Source organism: Callospermophilus lateralis, chromosome 1, assembly GCF_048772815.1.
Source record: "Callospermophilus lateralis isolate mCalLat2 chromosome 1, mCalLat2.hap1, whole genome shotgun sequence".
Classification (NCBI taxonomy): Eukaryota; Metazoa; Chordata; class Mammalia; order Rodentia; family Sciuridae; genus Callospermophilus; species Callospermophilus lateralis.
The window spans coordinates 102,548,142-102,562,398 of record NC_135305.1 but is presented as its reverse complement, the minus strand read 5'-3'; the positions used below and the strand labels follow the sequence as shown (position 1 = coordinate 102,562,398).

Here is a 14,257-nt window from a genome sequence, read left to right as displayed (position 1 = left end):
CAAAAAATGGGAAGCAGAGAGGTGACTGTGTATTAAGCACCTGGATGGGCGTGGTAGCCTGTCTATCTTTATGAGGTGTCACAGAGAATGATGCAATAGAAGAGTCATGGGCTTTTCAAAATTTGCTCACTCACAGTTTCCCCCTTGAAGGAGAAATACCTGTGAAGTAAGAAGACCTAAAACAAACCCAAAACTATTATGGGTAGCTTCATGTTTTCCACAAAATAGGAAAGAGACAACAAATGGTATCTTTCATTCCATGAGCTCTATGCTACTTGGTGGGGGAAGATGAATGGCAGAACAAAAATGAGAAGGGGTGCACGGTTTTTTCGAGGTCATTCTGAAGAACCTGGCAGCAGTGCAAGTTTTAATGTTTTGCTTTCAGAGCATGAAAACCCTGATGGAAATGGGTATGTAACTTCACAGAATGGTTTCTGTAAGAGCTTATGTTGTACATGTCATGTGTGTAGTTTGTGCCCTGTTTACCTGGAAAATAACTGAACAGATGTTTTAACTTCCTTTTAGAGAAAATCATTTCCAGTTTCTATCAGTCACCATGTTTCCTGTGGCATGCTCTCTTCTTTCTATGTCAGTGGTATTTAGATTAATTATAGAAGTCTGGGGACAAGGACCATGAAAGAGAAGCCATATTTTTAAAATATGAACCTCAGTAGCAGTAATTTAAACCTTAGAGATGACTCAATTTTCACTGAAGGCCTAACTATCCAGTCTCCATGGTATGCAGAGCTCAATGCTGGACAGAAAGTGCTAACTATAGAGTGGCATTTGTTATACTCTCAGATGAGAATTGACTAAACCGCTTGATAATGGATACACATTTTGAGCTAATAACTGAGTTTCCCTTGTAAACATTACATAGTCTCTGGACAGAGTTTGCAGGGAAGCCCTGTCCACTTGGATGGGCCAATTATGCTGCCTGATGGGACAAGAAAACTGAAAATAATGAAATAATCATCCCAATAGTACCAATAAAGCACTTGCATAGAAACAAAACTGTGTGTAAAAAATGTAAGAATTGCTACAGAGTTATAAGTACAAGAAAAACAGCATTTTAAAATCAGTCAATAATAAAGCATGCTTTGCTCAAATGCCAGAATCCCACAGGCTAGATGAAGGCATAGAAGGACTTTTGCAAAACAGAGCCTGGCAGTCAGGCTTTAAAAAAAAGATGAATCAATCTTTGATAAATATTATTATATAATAATTTTAATCAAATCAGTCCTCCAGAAGAGACCATAATTAACCTTTGAATACCTTTCTTTAGATAGTGAGCTCTACCACTTCCTATATGACCAGTAATAATTAAAGGATTGAATGATTTCAAGAACATACTTTCTGGAAGTAAGAGTGAGGAAAACTCTCTTAGCTACTTTGGGGGAGGTGAGGCATTTAGAACTTCTGTTAAGGAACTGGGTGACTCATTCTAAGTCTCCCTGTGTATTGAAGCTGTAGGTTTACAAAGCTCAACTGACATTATAACTCAAGAGTAGATCAGTAAAGAGTAAATCTGTACAACATTTCATCAACTAACTCAAAAAACATTAAGTAATATGTTTAATGATAGTTGAACATAATTAAGTAAAATTTAAGGAAATACTCGTATCTAAATATGAATCACATCATTTCTAGACTTTAAGGTTATCTTCTTAGACATTCCTTATAGACCTGGGCAGGGAATTGTGCTTTTCAGTTGATGAAGACTAGTTCAGAGCCAGTAGGTGAACCAAAGTGCTGAGAGAATTGATGTTCTGGGAGCGTGTCACTAGTCTTTCCTAAATTGTGACACAGATCTTCCCCTGTTGCTTCCAACTTACAGCCTTGTGTTCTGCTCAAATTATTTAAGCAACCCCCTTTTCCTTTAGTGCTTTTTTAAAAGGTTGAGTATGAGGGTTGGTGATGTCACTTAGTGGTAGAGCATTTGCCTAGCATGCATGAGCCTCTGAATTCTATCCTTAACTCCACCAAAAAAAAAAAAAAAAGTTGAGTATGAAAAGGTTATGACTACAACTGCTTTATAAAACTGTTTGGCAAATCTGCTTCAGTTAAATATGCACATATCCTATGACCCAGAAATTCCTCTCTTGGGAATACACCTAAATGACATGCATACAGGTGTTCATCAACAAATCATGTATAAGAATGTCCATAGTAGCATTGCTTAAGAATATTTGTGAAATAATTGTCCTAGTCCCAAATGCCCATCGATATTAGAATAGACACCAGGGTTATATCCACATGGTGGGAGACTAGAGAGTCATGAGAATGAATGAATCACAACCACACACAACAGCGTAATGACTTACAAGCATATGCTGAGAGGAAGACAGAGCACATACACACGGAGTTCCACCTAGGTACAAGACAAAACTGAGCACACCTAGTTGGGATAGAGCTCAAGAGAGCTGTTACCTTCAGAGGAAGAAGACATAGATATGAGAGGGCTTTCTGATGAACCGGGTATATTCATCTATGTGAGCTATGATTTTAAAATAGATGGAAGAGTTAAACAGAAGAAATTTATTTTCTTAGAGTTTTGGAGGCAGAGATCAAGGTTCCAGTTGATTTAATTTCTGGTGAGGACTCCTTTCCTGCCTTGCAGACAGCCACAATCTGCTTATGTCCTTGTGTGGCCCTTCTTTTGTGTGCACAGAGACAAAATGCTCTGGTCTCGTCCTCTTCCCCTTCTTCTAAGGACTTCAGCCCTATCTATTTAGGGCCCACTCAGATGAACTCATTTAACCTCAATTAGCCCCTAAAGAATCCTGCACATTCCCTATGACATTTACAGATTCTGTCTTCAAATATAGTCACACGGTGTGGGGAGTGCTTCAACATCTGTATGCAGGGGTCCAGGAGTGCAATTTAGAGTCCACAGCACTGAGGATGCTCTACGTCACACAATGATGTGCTATACAATTATTATTTGTGTACTTCTGTGTACATGCTATCTATATCTTAATGCAAAGTGGAAAGAGGCTTATGATGACTTAACAATTTATTAAATAATTTTTATCATTGTACTTTAGTTTAATACCTAATTCCTACAAAATCAAAGCCATACTTGAGACTTTCAGGATACCTGTCTTTATTTTTTTCTCATCAGCATTTAAAGAATATAGATAGGCATATAATATGACCATAGTTATATATGTGTGAATAAGGAACATAAAACTATGGATGTGTGCACCTTAAGAAAATTATTTTCTCTCTATTTCAAGAATAATGGATTAGGGATTAAGTTAACTCACAGAATCTATGTAGAATAAGCATGAATGTGAATAGCAAGCATGTTTACTTGGGAGTAGTGGCTAAAGTCCAAGTTAAAGCTTAATAGTAATGGATTACACTGTAAAATTCTTCTTCTCTTTTATTTTTTACTGGCTTTTTTTTTTGTAGGTTAACTCGATCATGGAAGATTATCTTAAGTATAATATTTATATTTACTTTTCTTCTTGTGGGTAAGTCTTAACTATTGATCCTTAAAGCAGTTTCACAGGATATATCTGTACAGTAAGAGAGATCTCAGTGGAATGGCTTATATTTGTAATTAAGTGCCACAGAAAACACTGTAAGGGAACTGCACATTTTGGAAGCATATTTTGGAAATATGTTTCTTTATAGAAAATTTTAAAAAGTTTTTTTTTCTCTTACAATTGTAGTTTAAAATAACAGAAGTTGCTGTAAAATTTAGAGTCCTTAATACATTTTACATTTATTTATTGCAAATTATATTTATTTATTTATTGCAAATACATTTTATATTTTCTAAATTGGGGGGCTCAGTTTGGACAACCAAACACTTAGTCATCACATGGTTCCAAGGATATTGCTGTTTTACAGGCAGTTTTTGGCTTTTGACTGACCAATATTACAAATCACAACCCGTGGACATTAGAAAGTTTCTCTTCAATGTGTTAACAACTTAAGATATGGAATTCCTACTGAAACCAGGGTTTCAACTTGGTTATTTCCACAAAAGGTTATTTATAATATAACAGTATTCTGTGCACTATTATTGTTTTTGTTGTTGCTGCATATGTATACCTGAACTGCTGCCTTAGCCTGACCCTACATCAGCTCGAAGTGAGCATGGCTGCATCCTCTAACTGTAGCTTTAGTGAACTGAAAGCACCCCTCCCAACTCAGGTTATCTCTACTAGGTCTTGAATGTTCTTGTTTCTGGTAAGAACTGCACACTTCATGACTTGCTTTGTTTCCTGGCTGTCTTTTCTTCATCTCAGTTAACCTTGAAACTGTTACCTTCATCTTTTCTTCCCCCTCTGGTTGCTGCTACCACTGTCTTGCCATCCCTATGGATGAAGTATCCTCACAGCTCTGGCCCAGGCTCATATGTAGTGATATAAACCTATTTTATTCTGGCTCCATTTCAGTGCCTGACTAAGGTACACACAGTGTGGGAAATAGTGCTTTTTATGTTCAGAATATTTCTCACTCTAGAAATTATATTTTATTTTCCTCTGACATCTGTGTTGGTCAGTTTTACATTGCCTTGACAATATACCTAAGATAATCAACTTAAAAGAAGAAAGGTTTGTTTTAAGCTTATTAATTTCAAAAGTTTCAGACAATGACCAGTTTGCCCATTGGTTTTGGGCTGATGACAAGGCAGTACATCATGGTGGGAGCATGTGATGAGAGCAAGTGAAAGAGAGAGAAAAGATACGCCTTGGCCTTTGGGGAACACTTATACAAACTATAGCAACATCTTGTAAGATACACATATATCTTGGATACAAACTGCTTATTTTTATTTTCTTAATTTCAAGCTGGCTAATTTACCAACAAATGTGCTAGATCCATTTTAGATCCTACTGATGCATTAATGATTTCAGTAGGATTAAGTTGAATTCTGATACTCTTGTTCTGTACTGAGATGAAATTACATAATATAAAATTAACTATTTTTTTAAAGGGAACACCATGCTCCAAACATTTTTTATTTTTATTTATTTGTTTTTATGTGATGCTGAGGATCAAACCCAGTGCCCCACACATGCCAGGCAAGCAATCCACCACACCACTGAGCTACAACCCTAGCCAAATTAACTATTTTTGAATGAATAATTCAGAGGCATTTAGTACACTCACAATATTGTGTAATCACTTCCTCTCTGTACTCACTAAACATTTTCATCCCTCCCAAAGGAATCACCCTGTATCCAATGAGTAGTTTGCTCCCCATTTCCCCTCTACTCAGACCCTGGTAGCCACTAATCTGTACTCTGTCTCTAAGCACTTACTTCTTTTGGAATCATACAACATGTGTCCTTTCTTGTCTCATTTCTTTGGCTTAGCATAATATTTTGAAGGGTCATGCATATTGTAGGGTGTATCAGTCAGTCCTTCATTCATTTTCATACCTAAATAATACTTTGTTTTAGGTATGTACTACATTTTATTTATTCTTCTATCTACTGATGGACACTTGGACTATTTCTACCTTTTGGTTATTGTGAATAGTGGTGCTATTGTGGATAGTGGTGTTTGTTTGAATATCTGCTTTCAATTCTTTTGAGTGCATACGTAACAGTGGAGTTGCCAAGAAAGAACTGGCAGACTGTTTTCCACAGTGGCTGCACCACTATGAATTCCCACCAGCAGTGGGAATGATTGATGAGCCTGATTGTTCCACATCTCTCCAACTCATTTTATTTTCCATTTATTTTCGTAATATCCATCCTGGTAGACATGCAAAGGTATCTCACTGTGGTTATGATTTGCATTTCCCTAATGACTAAAGTTAGACATCTTTTCTTTTTTTATTTGTTCTTTTTAGTTATACATGACAGTAAAGTGTATCTTGACATTTTATACATATATAGAATATAACTTATTCTAATTAGGATCTCATTTTTATGGTTATTCCTGATGTGGATTTGTGCTGGTGATATATTCACATATGAACATAGAAAAGTTATGTCTGATTCCTTTAACTGTCTTTCCTATTCCCATTTCCCCTCCCTTCCCTTCATTCCCCTTTGTCTAGTTCACTGAACTTTTCTTCCGTCCCCACTCCTTGTTGTGTGTTAGTATCCAGAGAACATTTAGCCTTTGGTTTTTTGGGATTTGCTTATTTCACTTAGCTTTATAGTCTCTAGATCCATCCATTTACTGGCAAAAGACATAAAGCCATTGATTTTTATGGCTGAGTAATAGTCCATTGTGTATATATACCACTTTTTTTCTTTATCCATTCATCTACTGAAGGGCATCTAGGTTGGTACCACAGCTTAGCTATTGTGAATTGTGCTGCTATAAACATTGGTGTGGCTGTGTCACTGTAGTATGCTGATCTTAAGTCCTTTGAGTATATACTGTGGAGTAGGATAGCTGGGTCAAATGGTAGTTCCATTTCAAGTTTTCTGAGGAATTTCCATAGTGCTTTCCAGGCACTATGTGGTTGCACTATTTTGCAGTCTCACCAGCAATGTATGGGTGTACCTTTTCCCCACATCCTCCTCAACATTTATTGTTGCTTGTATTCTTTATAATTGCCATGCTGACTGGAGTGAGAATGAATCTCAGTATAGTTTTAATTTGCATTTCTCCTATTACTAGAAATGTTGAACATTTTTCCATGTTTGTTGACCATTCATATTTCTTCTTCTGAGAAGTTCAGTTCCTTAGCCCATTTATTGTTATTTGTTTTTTGGTGTTGAGTTTTTGAGTTCTTTTGTATATCCTGGAGGTTAGTGCTCTATCTGAGGTATAGGTGGCAAAGATTTTTCTCCCATTCTGTAGACTCTTTCTTCAGATTATTGATCATTTCCTTTGCTGTGAAGAAGCTTTTTAGTTTGATATGATCCCAATTATTGATTCTTGATTTTTACTTCTTGAGCTTTAGGAGTGTTATTAAGGAAGTCAGTTCCTAAGCCAACATAAGTAGATTTGGGCCTACTTTCTCTTCTAGCAGGTGCAGGGTCTCTGGTTTAATGTAGTTGATCCACATTGAGTTGAGTTTTGTGCAGGGTGAGAGATAGATGTCTAATTTCATTTTGCTACATCTGAATTTCCAGTTTTCCCAGCACCACTTGTTGAAGAGGCTATCTTTTTACCAATGTATGTTTATGGCACCTTTGTCTAGTATGAGACTACTGTATTTATGTGGATTTGTCTCTGTGTCTTCTATTCTGTACTATTGGTTTTCATGTCTCTTTTTTTTGTTTTATTTTTTTTATTTATTTTTTTTAAATTAATTTTTATTGTAGGTTGTTCAAAACATTACATAGTTCTTGATATATCATATTTCACACTTTGATTCAAGTGGGATATGAGCTCCCATTTTACCCCATATACAGATTGCAGAATCACATCAGTTGCAGAACCATTGATTTACATATTGCCATTCTGGTGTCTGTTGTATTCTGCTGCCTTTCCTATCCTCTACTATCCCCCCTCCCCCCTCCCCCCTCCCCTCCCCTCTTCTCTCTCTACCCCCTCTACTGTAGTTCATTTCTCCCCCTTATATTTTTCTTCCTTTTTCCTCACTTCCTCTTGTATGTAATTTTGTATACCCCTGAGGGTCTCCTTCCATTTACATGCAATTTCCCTTCTCTCTCCCTTTCCCTCCCACCTCTCATCCCTGTTTAATGTTAATCTTCTTCTCATGCTCTTCGTCCCTACTCTGTTCTTAGTTACTCTCCTTATATCAAAGAAGACATTTGGCATTTGTTTTTAAGGGATTGGCTAGCTTCACTTAGCATAATCTGCTCTAATGCCATCCATTTCCCTCCAAATTCTATGATTTTTGTCATTTCTTAATGCAGAGTAATACTCCATTGTGTATAAATGCCACATTTTTTTTATCCATTCGTCTATTGAAGGGCATCTAGGTTGGTTCCACAGTCTTGCTATTGTGAATTGTGCTGCTATGAACATGGATGTAGCAGTGTCCCTATAGTGTGCTCTTTTTAGGTCTTTAGGGAATAGACCGAGTAGGGGAATAGCTGGATCAAATGGTGGTTCCATTCCGAGCTTTCCAAGAAATCTCCATACTGCTTTCCAAATTGGCCGCACCAATTTGCAGTCCCACCAGCAATGTACAAGAGTACCCTTTTCCCCACATCCTCGCCAGCACTTGTTGCTGTTTGACTTCCTAATGGCTGCCAATCTTACTGGAGTGAGATGGTATCTTAGGGTGGTTTTGATTTGCATTTCTCTGACTGCTAGAGATGGTGAGCATTTTTTCATATACTTGTTGATTGATTGTATGTCCTCCTCTGAGAAATTTCTGTTCAGGTCCTTGGCCCATTTGTTGATTGGGTTATTAGTTATCTCATTGTCTAATTTTTTTAGTTCTTTGTATATTCTGGATATTAGGGCTCTGTCTGAAGTGTGAGGAGTAAAGATTTGTTCCCAGGACGTAGGCTCCCTATTTACCTCTCTTATTGTTTCTTTTGCTGAGAAAAAACTTTTCAGTTTCAGTAAGTCCCATTTGTTGATTCTAGTTATTAACTGTTGTGCTATGGGTGTCCTATTGAGGAATTTGGAGCCCGACCCCACAGTATGTAGATCATAGCCAACTTTTTCTTCTATCAGACGCCATGTCTCTGATTTGATATCAAGTTCCTTGATCCACTTTGAGTTAACTTTTGTGCATGGCGAGAGAAAGGAATTCAGTTTCATTTTGTTGCAAATGGATTTCCAGTTTTCCCAACACCATTTGTTGAAGATGCTATCCTTCTTCCATTGCATGCTTTTAGCCCCTTTATCGAATATAAGATAGTTGTAGTTTTGTGGATTGGTTTCTGTGTCCTCTATTCTGTACCATTGGTCCACCCGCCTGTTTTGGTACCAGTACCATGCTGTTTTTGTTACTATTGCTCTGTAGTATAGTTTGAAGTCTGGTATAGCTATACCGCCTGATTCACACTTCCTGCTTAGCATTGTTTTTGCTATTCTGGGTCTTTTATTTTTCCATATGAATTTCATGATTGCTTTCTCTATTTCTACAAGAAATGCCATTGGGATTTTGATTGGCATTGCATTAAACCTATAGAGAACTTTTGGTAATATCGCCATTTTGATGATGTTACTTCTACCTATCCATGAACAGGGTATATTTTTCCATCTTCTAAGATCTTCTTCTATTTCTTTCTTTAGGGTTCTGTAGTTTTCATTGTATAAGTCTTTCACCTCTTTTGTTAGGTTGATTCCCAAGTATTTTATTTTTTTTGAGGATATTGTGAATGGGGTGGTTGTCCTCATTTCCATTTCAGAGGATTTGTAGCTGATATACAGGAATGCCTTTGATTTATGCGTGTTGATTTTATATCCTGCCACTTTGCTGAATTCATTTATTAGCTCTAATAGTTTCTTTGTAGACCCTTTTGGGTCTGCTAGGTATAGAATCATGTCATCTGCAAATAGTGATAATTTGAGTTCTTCTTTTCCTATTTTTATGCCTTTAATTTCTTTCGTCTGTCTAATTGCTCTGGCCAGTGATTCGAGAACTATGTTGAACAGAAGTGGTGAGAGAGGGCATCCCTGTCTTGTTCCAGATTTTAGAGGGAATGCCTTCAGTTTTTCTCCATTCAGAATGATGCTAGCCTGAGGCTTAGCATAGATTGCTTTTACAATATTGAGGTATGTTCCTGTTATCCCTAGTTTTTCTAGAGTTTTGAACATAAAGGGATGCTGTACTTTGTCGAATGCTTTTTCCGCATCTATCGAGATGATCATATGGTTCTTATTTTTAAGCCTATTGATGTGGTGAATAACATTTATTGATTTCCGTATATTGAACCAACCTTGCATCCCAGGGATAAATCCTGCCTGATCATGGTGCACAATTTTTTTGATATGTTTTTGTATCCGGTTCGCCAGAAGTTTATTGAGGATTTTTGCATCTAGGTTCATTAGAGATATTGGTCTGTAGTTTTCTTTCTTTGAAGTGTCTTTGTCTGGTTTAGGAATCAGGGTGATGTTGGCCTCATAGAATGAATTTGGAAGCTCTCCCTCTTTTTCTATTTCCTGAAATAGCTTGAAAAGTATTGGTATTAGTTCCTCTTTAAAGGTTTTGTAAAACTCTGCTGTATACCCATCCGGTCCTGGGCTTTTCTTAGTTGGTAGTCTTTTGATGGTATCTTCTATTTCCTCAATTGATATTGGTCTGTTTAGGTTGTCAATATCCTCCTGACTCAATCTGGGCAAATCATATGACTTAAGAAATTTATCGATGCCTTCACTATCTTCTATTTTGTTGGAGTATAAGGATTCAAAATAATTTCTGATAATCTTCTGTATTTCTGAAGTGTCTGTTGTGATATTGCCTTTTTCATCCCGTATGCTGGTAATTTGAGTTCTCTCTCTTCTTCTCTTCGTTAGCGTGGCTAAGGGTCTGTCGATTTTATTTATTTTTTCAAAGAACCAACTTTTAGTTTTGTCAATTTTTTCTATTGTTTCTTTCTTCATGTCTCTTTTAATGCCAGTACCATGCTGTTTTGTTACTATAGCTGTGTGGTATAATTTTAGGTCTGGTATTGTGATGCCTCCTGCTTCAGTCTTCTCACTGAGGATTGCTTTGGCTCTTCTGGACCTCTTATTTTTCCAAATGAATTTCAAAACTGCTTTTTCTATTTCTATGAAGAATGTCATTAGAATTTTAATAGGAATTGCTTTAAATCTGTGTAGCACTTTTGGTAATATGGCCATTTTGACAACAGTTATTCTTTTTTTACCTAAGAACATGGGAGATATTTTCATATTCTAAGATTTTCTTCAATTTCTTTCTTTAGAGTTCTATTGGTTTTGATACAGAGATTTTTCATCTTTTTTGTTATATGATTCCCAAATATTTTATGTTTTTGATGGTACTGTCAATGGGATACTTTCCTAATTTCTCTTTCAGCTGATTTATCACTGATATTTAGGAATACAATTGATTCATGGGTATGAATTTTTTATCTTACTACTTTTCTCTGAATTCATTTATGACTTCTGGAAGTTTTCTAGTGGAAGTTTTTAGGTCTTCTAAACATAGAATCATGTCATCAGCAAATAGGGATAGTTTGAGCTCTTCTTTTCCTCTTCGTACCCCTTTAATTTCTTTCTTCTGTATAATTGCTCTGGCTAGAGTTTCAATGACTGTGTTGAATAGAAGCGATGAAAGAGGGCATCCCTATCTTGTTCTAGTTTTTAAAGGGAGTGCTTTCTTTTTCTTTATTTAGAATGTTGTTGGCCTGGGTTTAGCATATATGGCTTTTACAATGTTGAGATATGTTTCTGATATCCCTAGTTTTTCTAGTGTTTTGAACATGAAGCAGTGCTGTATTTTGACAAGTGCTTTTTCTGAATCTATTGTGATGATCATATGATTCTTTAAGTCTATTGATATGATGAATTACATTTATTGATTTCCTTATGTTGAACCAAACTTGCATCCCTGGGATGAACCCCACTTGATCATAGTGCACTATCTTTTTAATGTGTTTTTGTATGTAATTTGCAAGTATTTTATTAAGAATTTTTGCATCTATGTTTATCAGCGATATTGGTCTGCAGTTTTCTTTCCTTGATGTATCTTTGTCTGGTTTTGGTATCAAGGTGTGATACTAGCTCACAGAATGTGTTGGAAGGGTTCCTTTCTTTTCTATTTCATAGAATAATTTGGGGAAAATTGGTGTTAGTTCTTCTTTAAAGGTCTGGTAGAAATGTGATAATCATTACTATCCAAAGTACATGTATGAAGACACGAATTGGTGTGAATATACTATGTATACAACCAGAGATATGAAAAATTGTGCTCTATATATGTAATAAGAATTGTAATGCATTCTGCTGTCATTTATAAATTTTTAAAAATTTACATTAAAAAAAAGGTCTGGTAGAACCCAGCTGAGAATCCTTCTGATCTCAAGCTTTTCTTTGTTGGTAGGTTATTTTGTTGTTATTGTTATTATTTAGTTGTAGATGGATGATACCTTTAATTTGTTTATTTATTTATTTTTATGTGGTACTGGGGAACAAATCCAATGTCTCACATGTGTGAGGCAAACACTCTATGGCTGAGCCACAACCCAGCCCCCATTGGTAGGTTTTTGATGGTGTTTTCAGTTTCATTGTTAAGCATCTTCTCATGAGCTTGTTGGCTATTTTTATGTGTTCCTTGAAGACCTGTCTATTTACCTTTTGCTCATTTTTGAATTTTTTTTTGTCCTTCCATTGTTGAATTGTAAGAATTCTTTATATTCTTTGTATATTAAAACCCTTCCTAGACATATAATTTGAAAATATATTTTTTAATTCTGTGAGTTGTCTTTTCACTTTTTTATAATGTCCTTGATGCACAAAGTTTATAATTTTGCTGGTGTCTTGTCGAAGAATTGCCAAACCCCAAATCTGAATATTTATCCTGTTTTAGTAGTAGTCTTGTAGTTCTAGCCTTTATATTAGGTAATTTATCTCTATTGAGTTTGTTTTTGTGTATGTTGCAAGGTAACGGCCCAACTTCATTATTTTGCATGTGAATATCCAGTCAACCCAGCACTATTTATTAAAACATATAATTCTTTCCTCATAGAAATCTTTGAATAGTATTTGTACCTTTGCCCAAAATTCACTTGGCCATAGATGTATAGATTTATTTTGGGATTCATAATTCTATCCAATTTTTCTGTGCATCTATTATTTATACCAGTATTATATTGGTAGGATTTCAATTGAGATTGCTTTGAATCCGTAGATAGCTTTGGATAGCATTGCCATCTTAACCATAGTAAATCTTCCAGCTCATGAACATGGATTGATGGATTCCCTTTCTATTTATGTAGTTCTTTGATTTTTTTCAACAAATAGTTTTCAGACTGGGTTCTAAAATGAGTCTCATATGAGCAGTTGAATCATGTTTTTAAGTCCATTTTGACAGTCTCTACTTTTTATTTGGAGAGTTTAGTTAATTTACATTTAAATTACATTAAAGAAAGGGTTTTTTCTGCCTTCTTTAAAATTTTATTTTTAATTTTAGTTTTTCTTTTGGAAGTAAACCCAGGGGTGCTCTACCACTGAGCTACATCCTTGGCCCCTCTTAGGATAAGAGGGGCCAAGGTCTCACTAAGTAGCCAGGACTGACCTCCAATTTTCTATCCTTCTGCTTTGGCCTCCCAAGTCACTGGCATTACAAGCATGTACCACTGAGCCTCACTTTTTATTTTTTTCTATGTTATATACTATTTTTTGTTCCTCATTTCCTCTGTTATTGCCTTTCTCTGTGTTTAATTGATTTTTGTAGTATACTGTTTTATCTTCTATTACATGTGTAGATAATTTCTTAGTGTTTACCATGGGAGTTATATATGAACATGCTCAGTTCATATGCTCAGTTCATAACAATAATTTGAGTTGATAGCAAATAAGTTTTAATAGTATCAAAATACTATTTCTCTATAACTCTTCCCCTCTTTATATTATTGTCAAAATTGCTTCTTTATATGCTGTGTATGATTAATATGGATTTATAATTATGTTTTGTACATTTGTCTTTTAAATCATGTAGGAAATTTTAAAAGGAGTTACCAACCAAAAATTCAATGATGCTGTTCTTCCTATGTTGTTACCTTTACAGAAAAATCTTGAGTTCTTTATATGGAACTGAATTACTTTTTTGAACATCCTTTCACTTCTGCCTGAAGGACCCCCCCCTTAGCATTTTTTAATAGGATAGGTTTAATGATAATGATGCTCTGATTTTTTTCTGGGAATGTCTTAAATTTTTATTTTCATTTATAAGGATAGTTTTGCTAGATATATAATTTCTATTGTTTTGGCACCCATGTCATTATTTTTTATTTTTGGCACTTTAAATATTATATTATCTCACTGCTCTCTGTCCTCCATGACTTCTAAAGAGAAAGCAAGTGATAATCCTACTGAGCAGGCATTTCTCTCTTGCCATTTTCAGGTTTTTTTCTATGTCTTTGTCTTTTAACAGTCTGAGTGTAAATTGTTGTCGTGTGGATATCTTTGAAGTTTGTCTACTTGGAGTTTAATGAACTTTTTGAATATGTAGATCATGTTTTCCATAAAATTTGGAAAGTTTTCAGCCATTATTCCTTTACATATTCTTTCTGTCCCTTTCACATTCCTCCTTCAGGGACTGCCGCAGTGCCTGTTTGATCTTTTTGTTCCTTAGACTACAGAATTTCAATAGTCCCAGTTTCAAGTTCACTGGTTTTTTTTTTTTTTTTTCCTCTCCCATCTCAAATCTGCTGTAGAACAG

General features: G+C 35.5%; 1 protein-coding gene across 1 annotated transcript in view; it reads left to right on the top strand.

The window, feature by feature from the left end:
- The first annotated feature begins 288 nt into the window (after positions 1-288).
- Positions 289-14,257, top strand: part of Sun3 (Sad1 and UNC84 domain containing 3) — a 34,776-nt gene continuing 20,807 nt past the window's right edge. Inside the window, exons 1-2 of the mRNA XM_076864525.1 lie at positions 289-410; positions 3,418-3,479. Of these exons, the coding sequence (XP_076720640.1) occupies positions 289-410; positions 3,418-3,479 (184 nt within the window). The remainder of the gene's footprint in view (positions 411-3,417; positions 3,480-14,257) is intronic.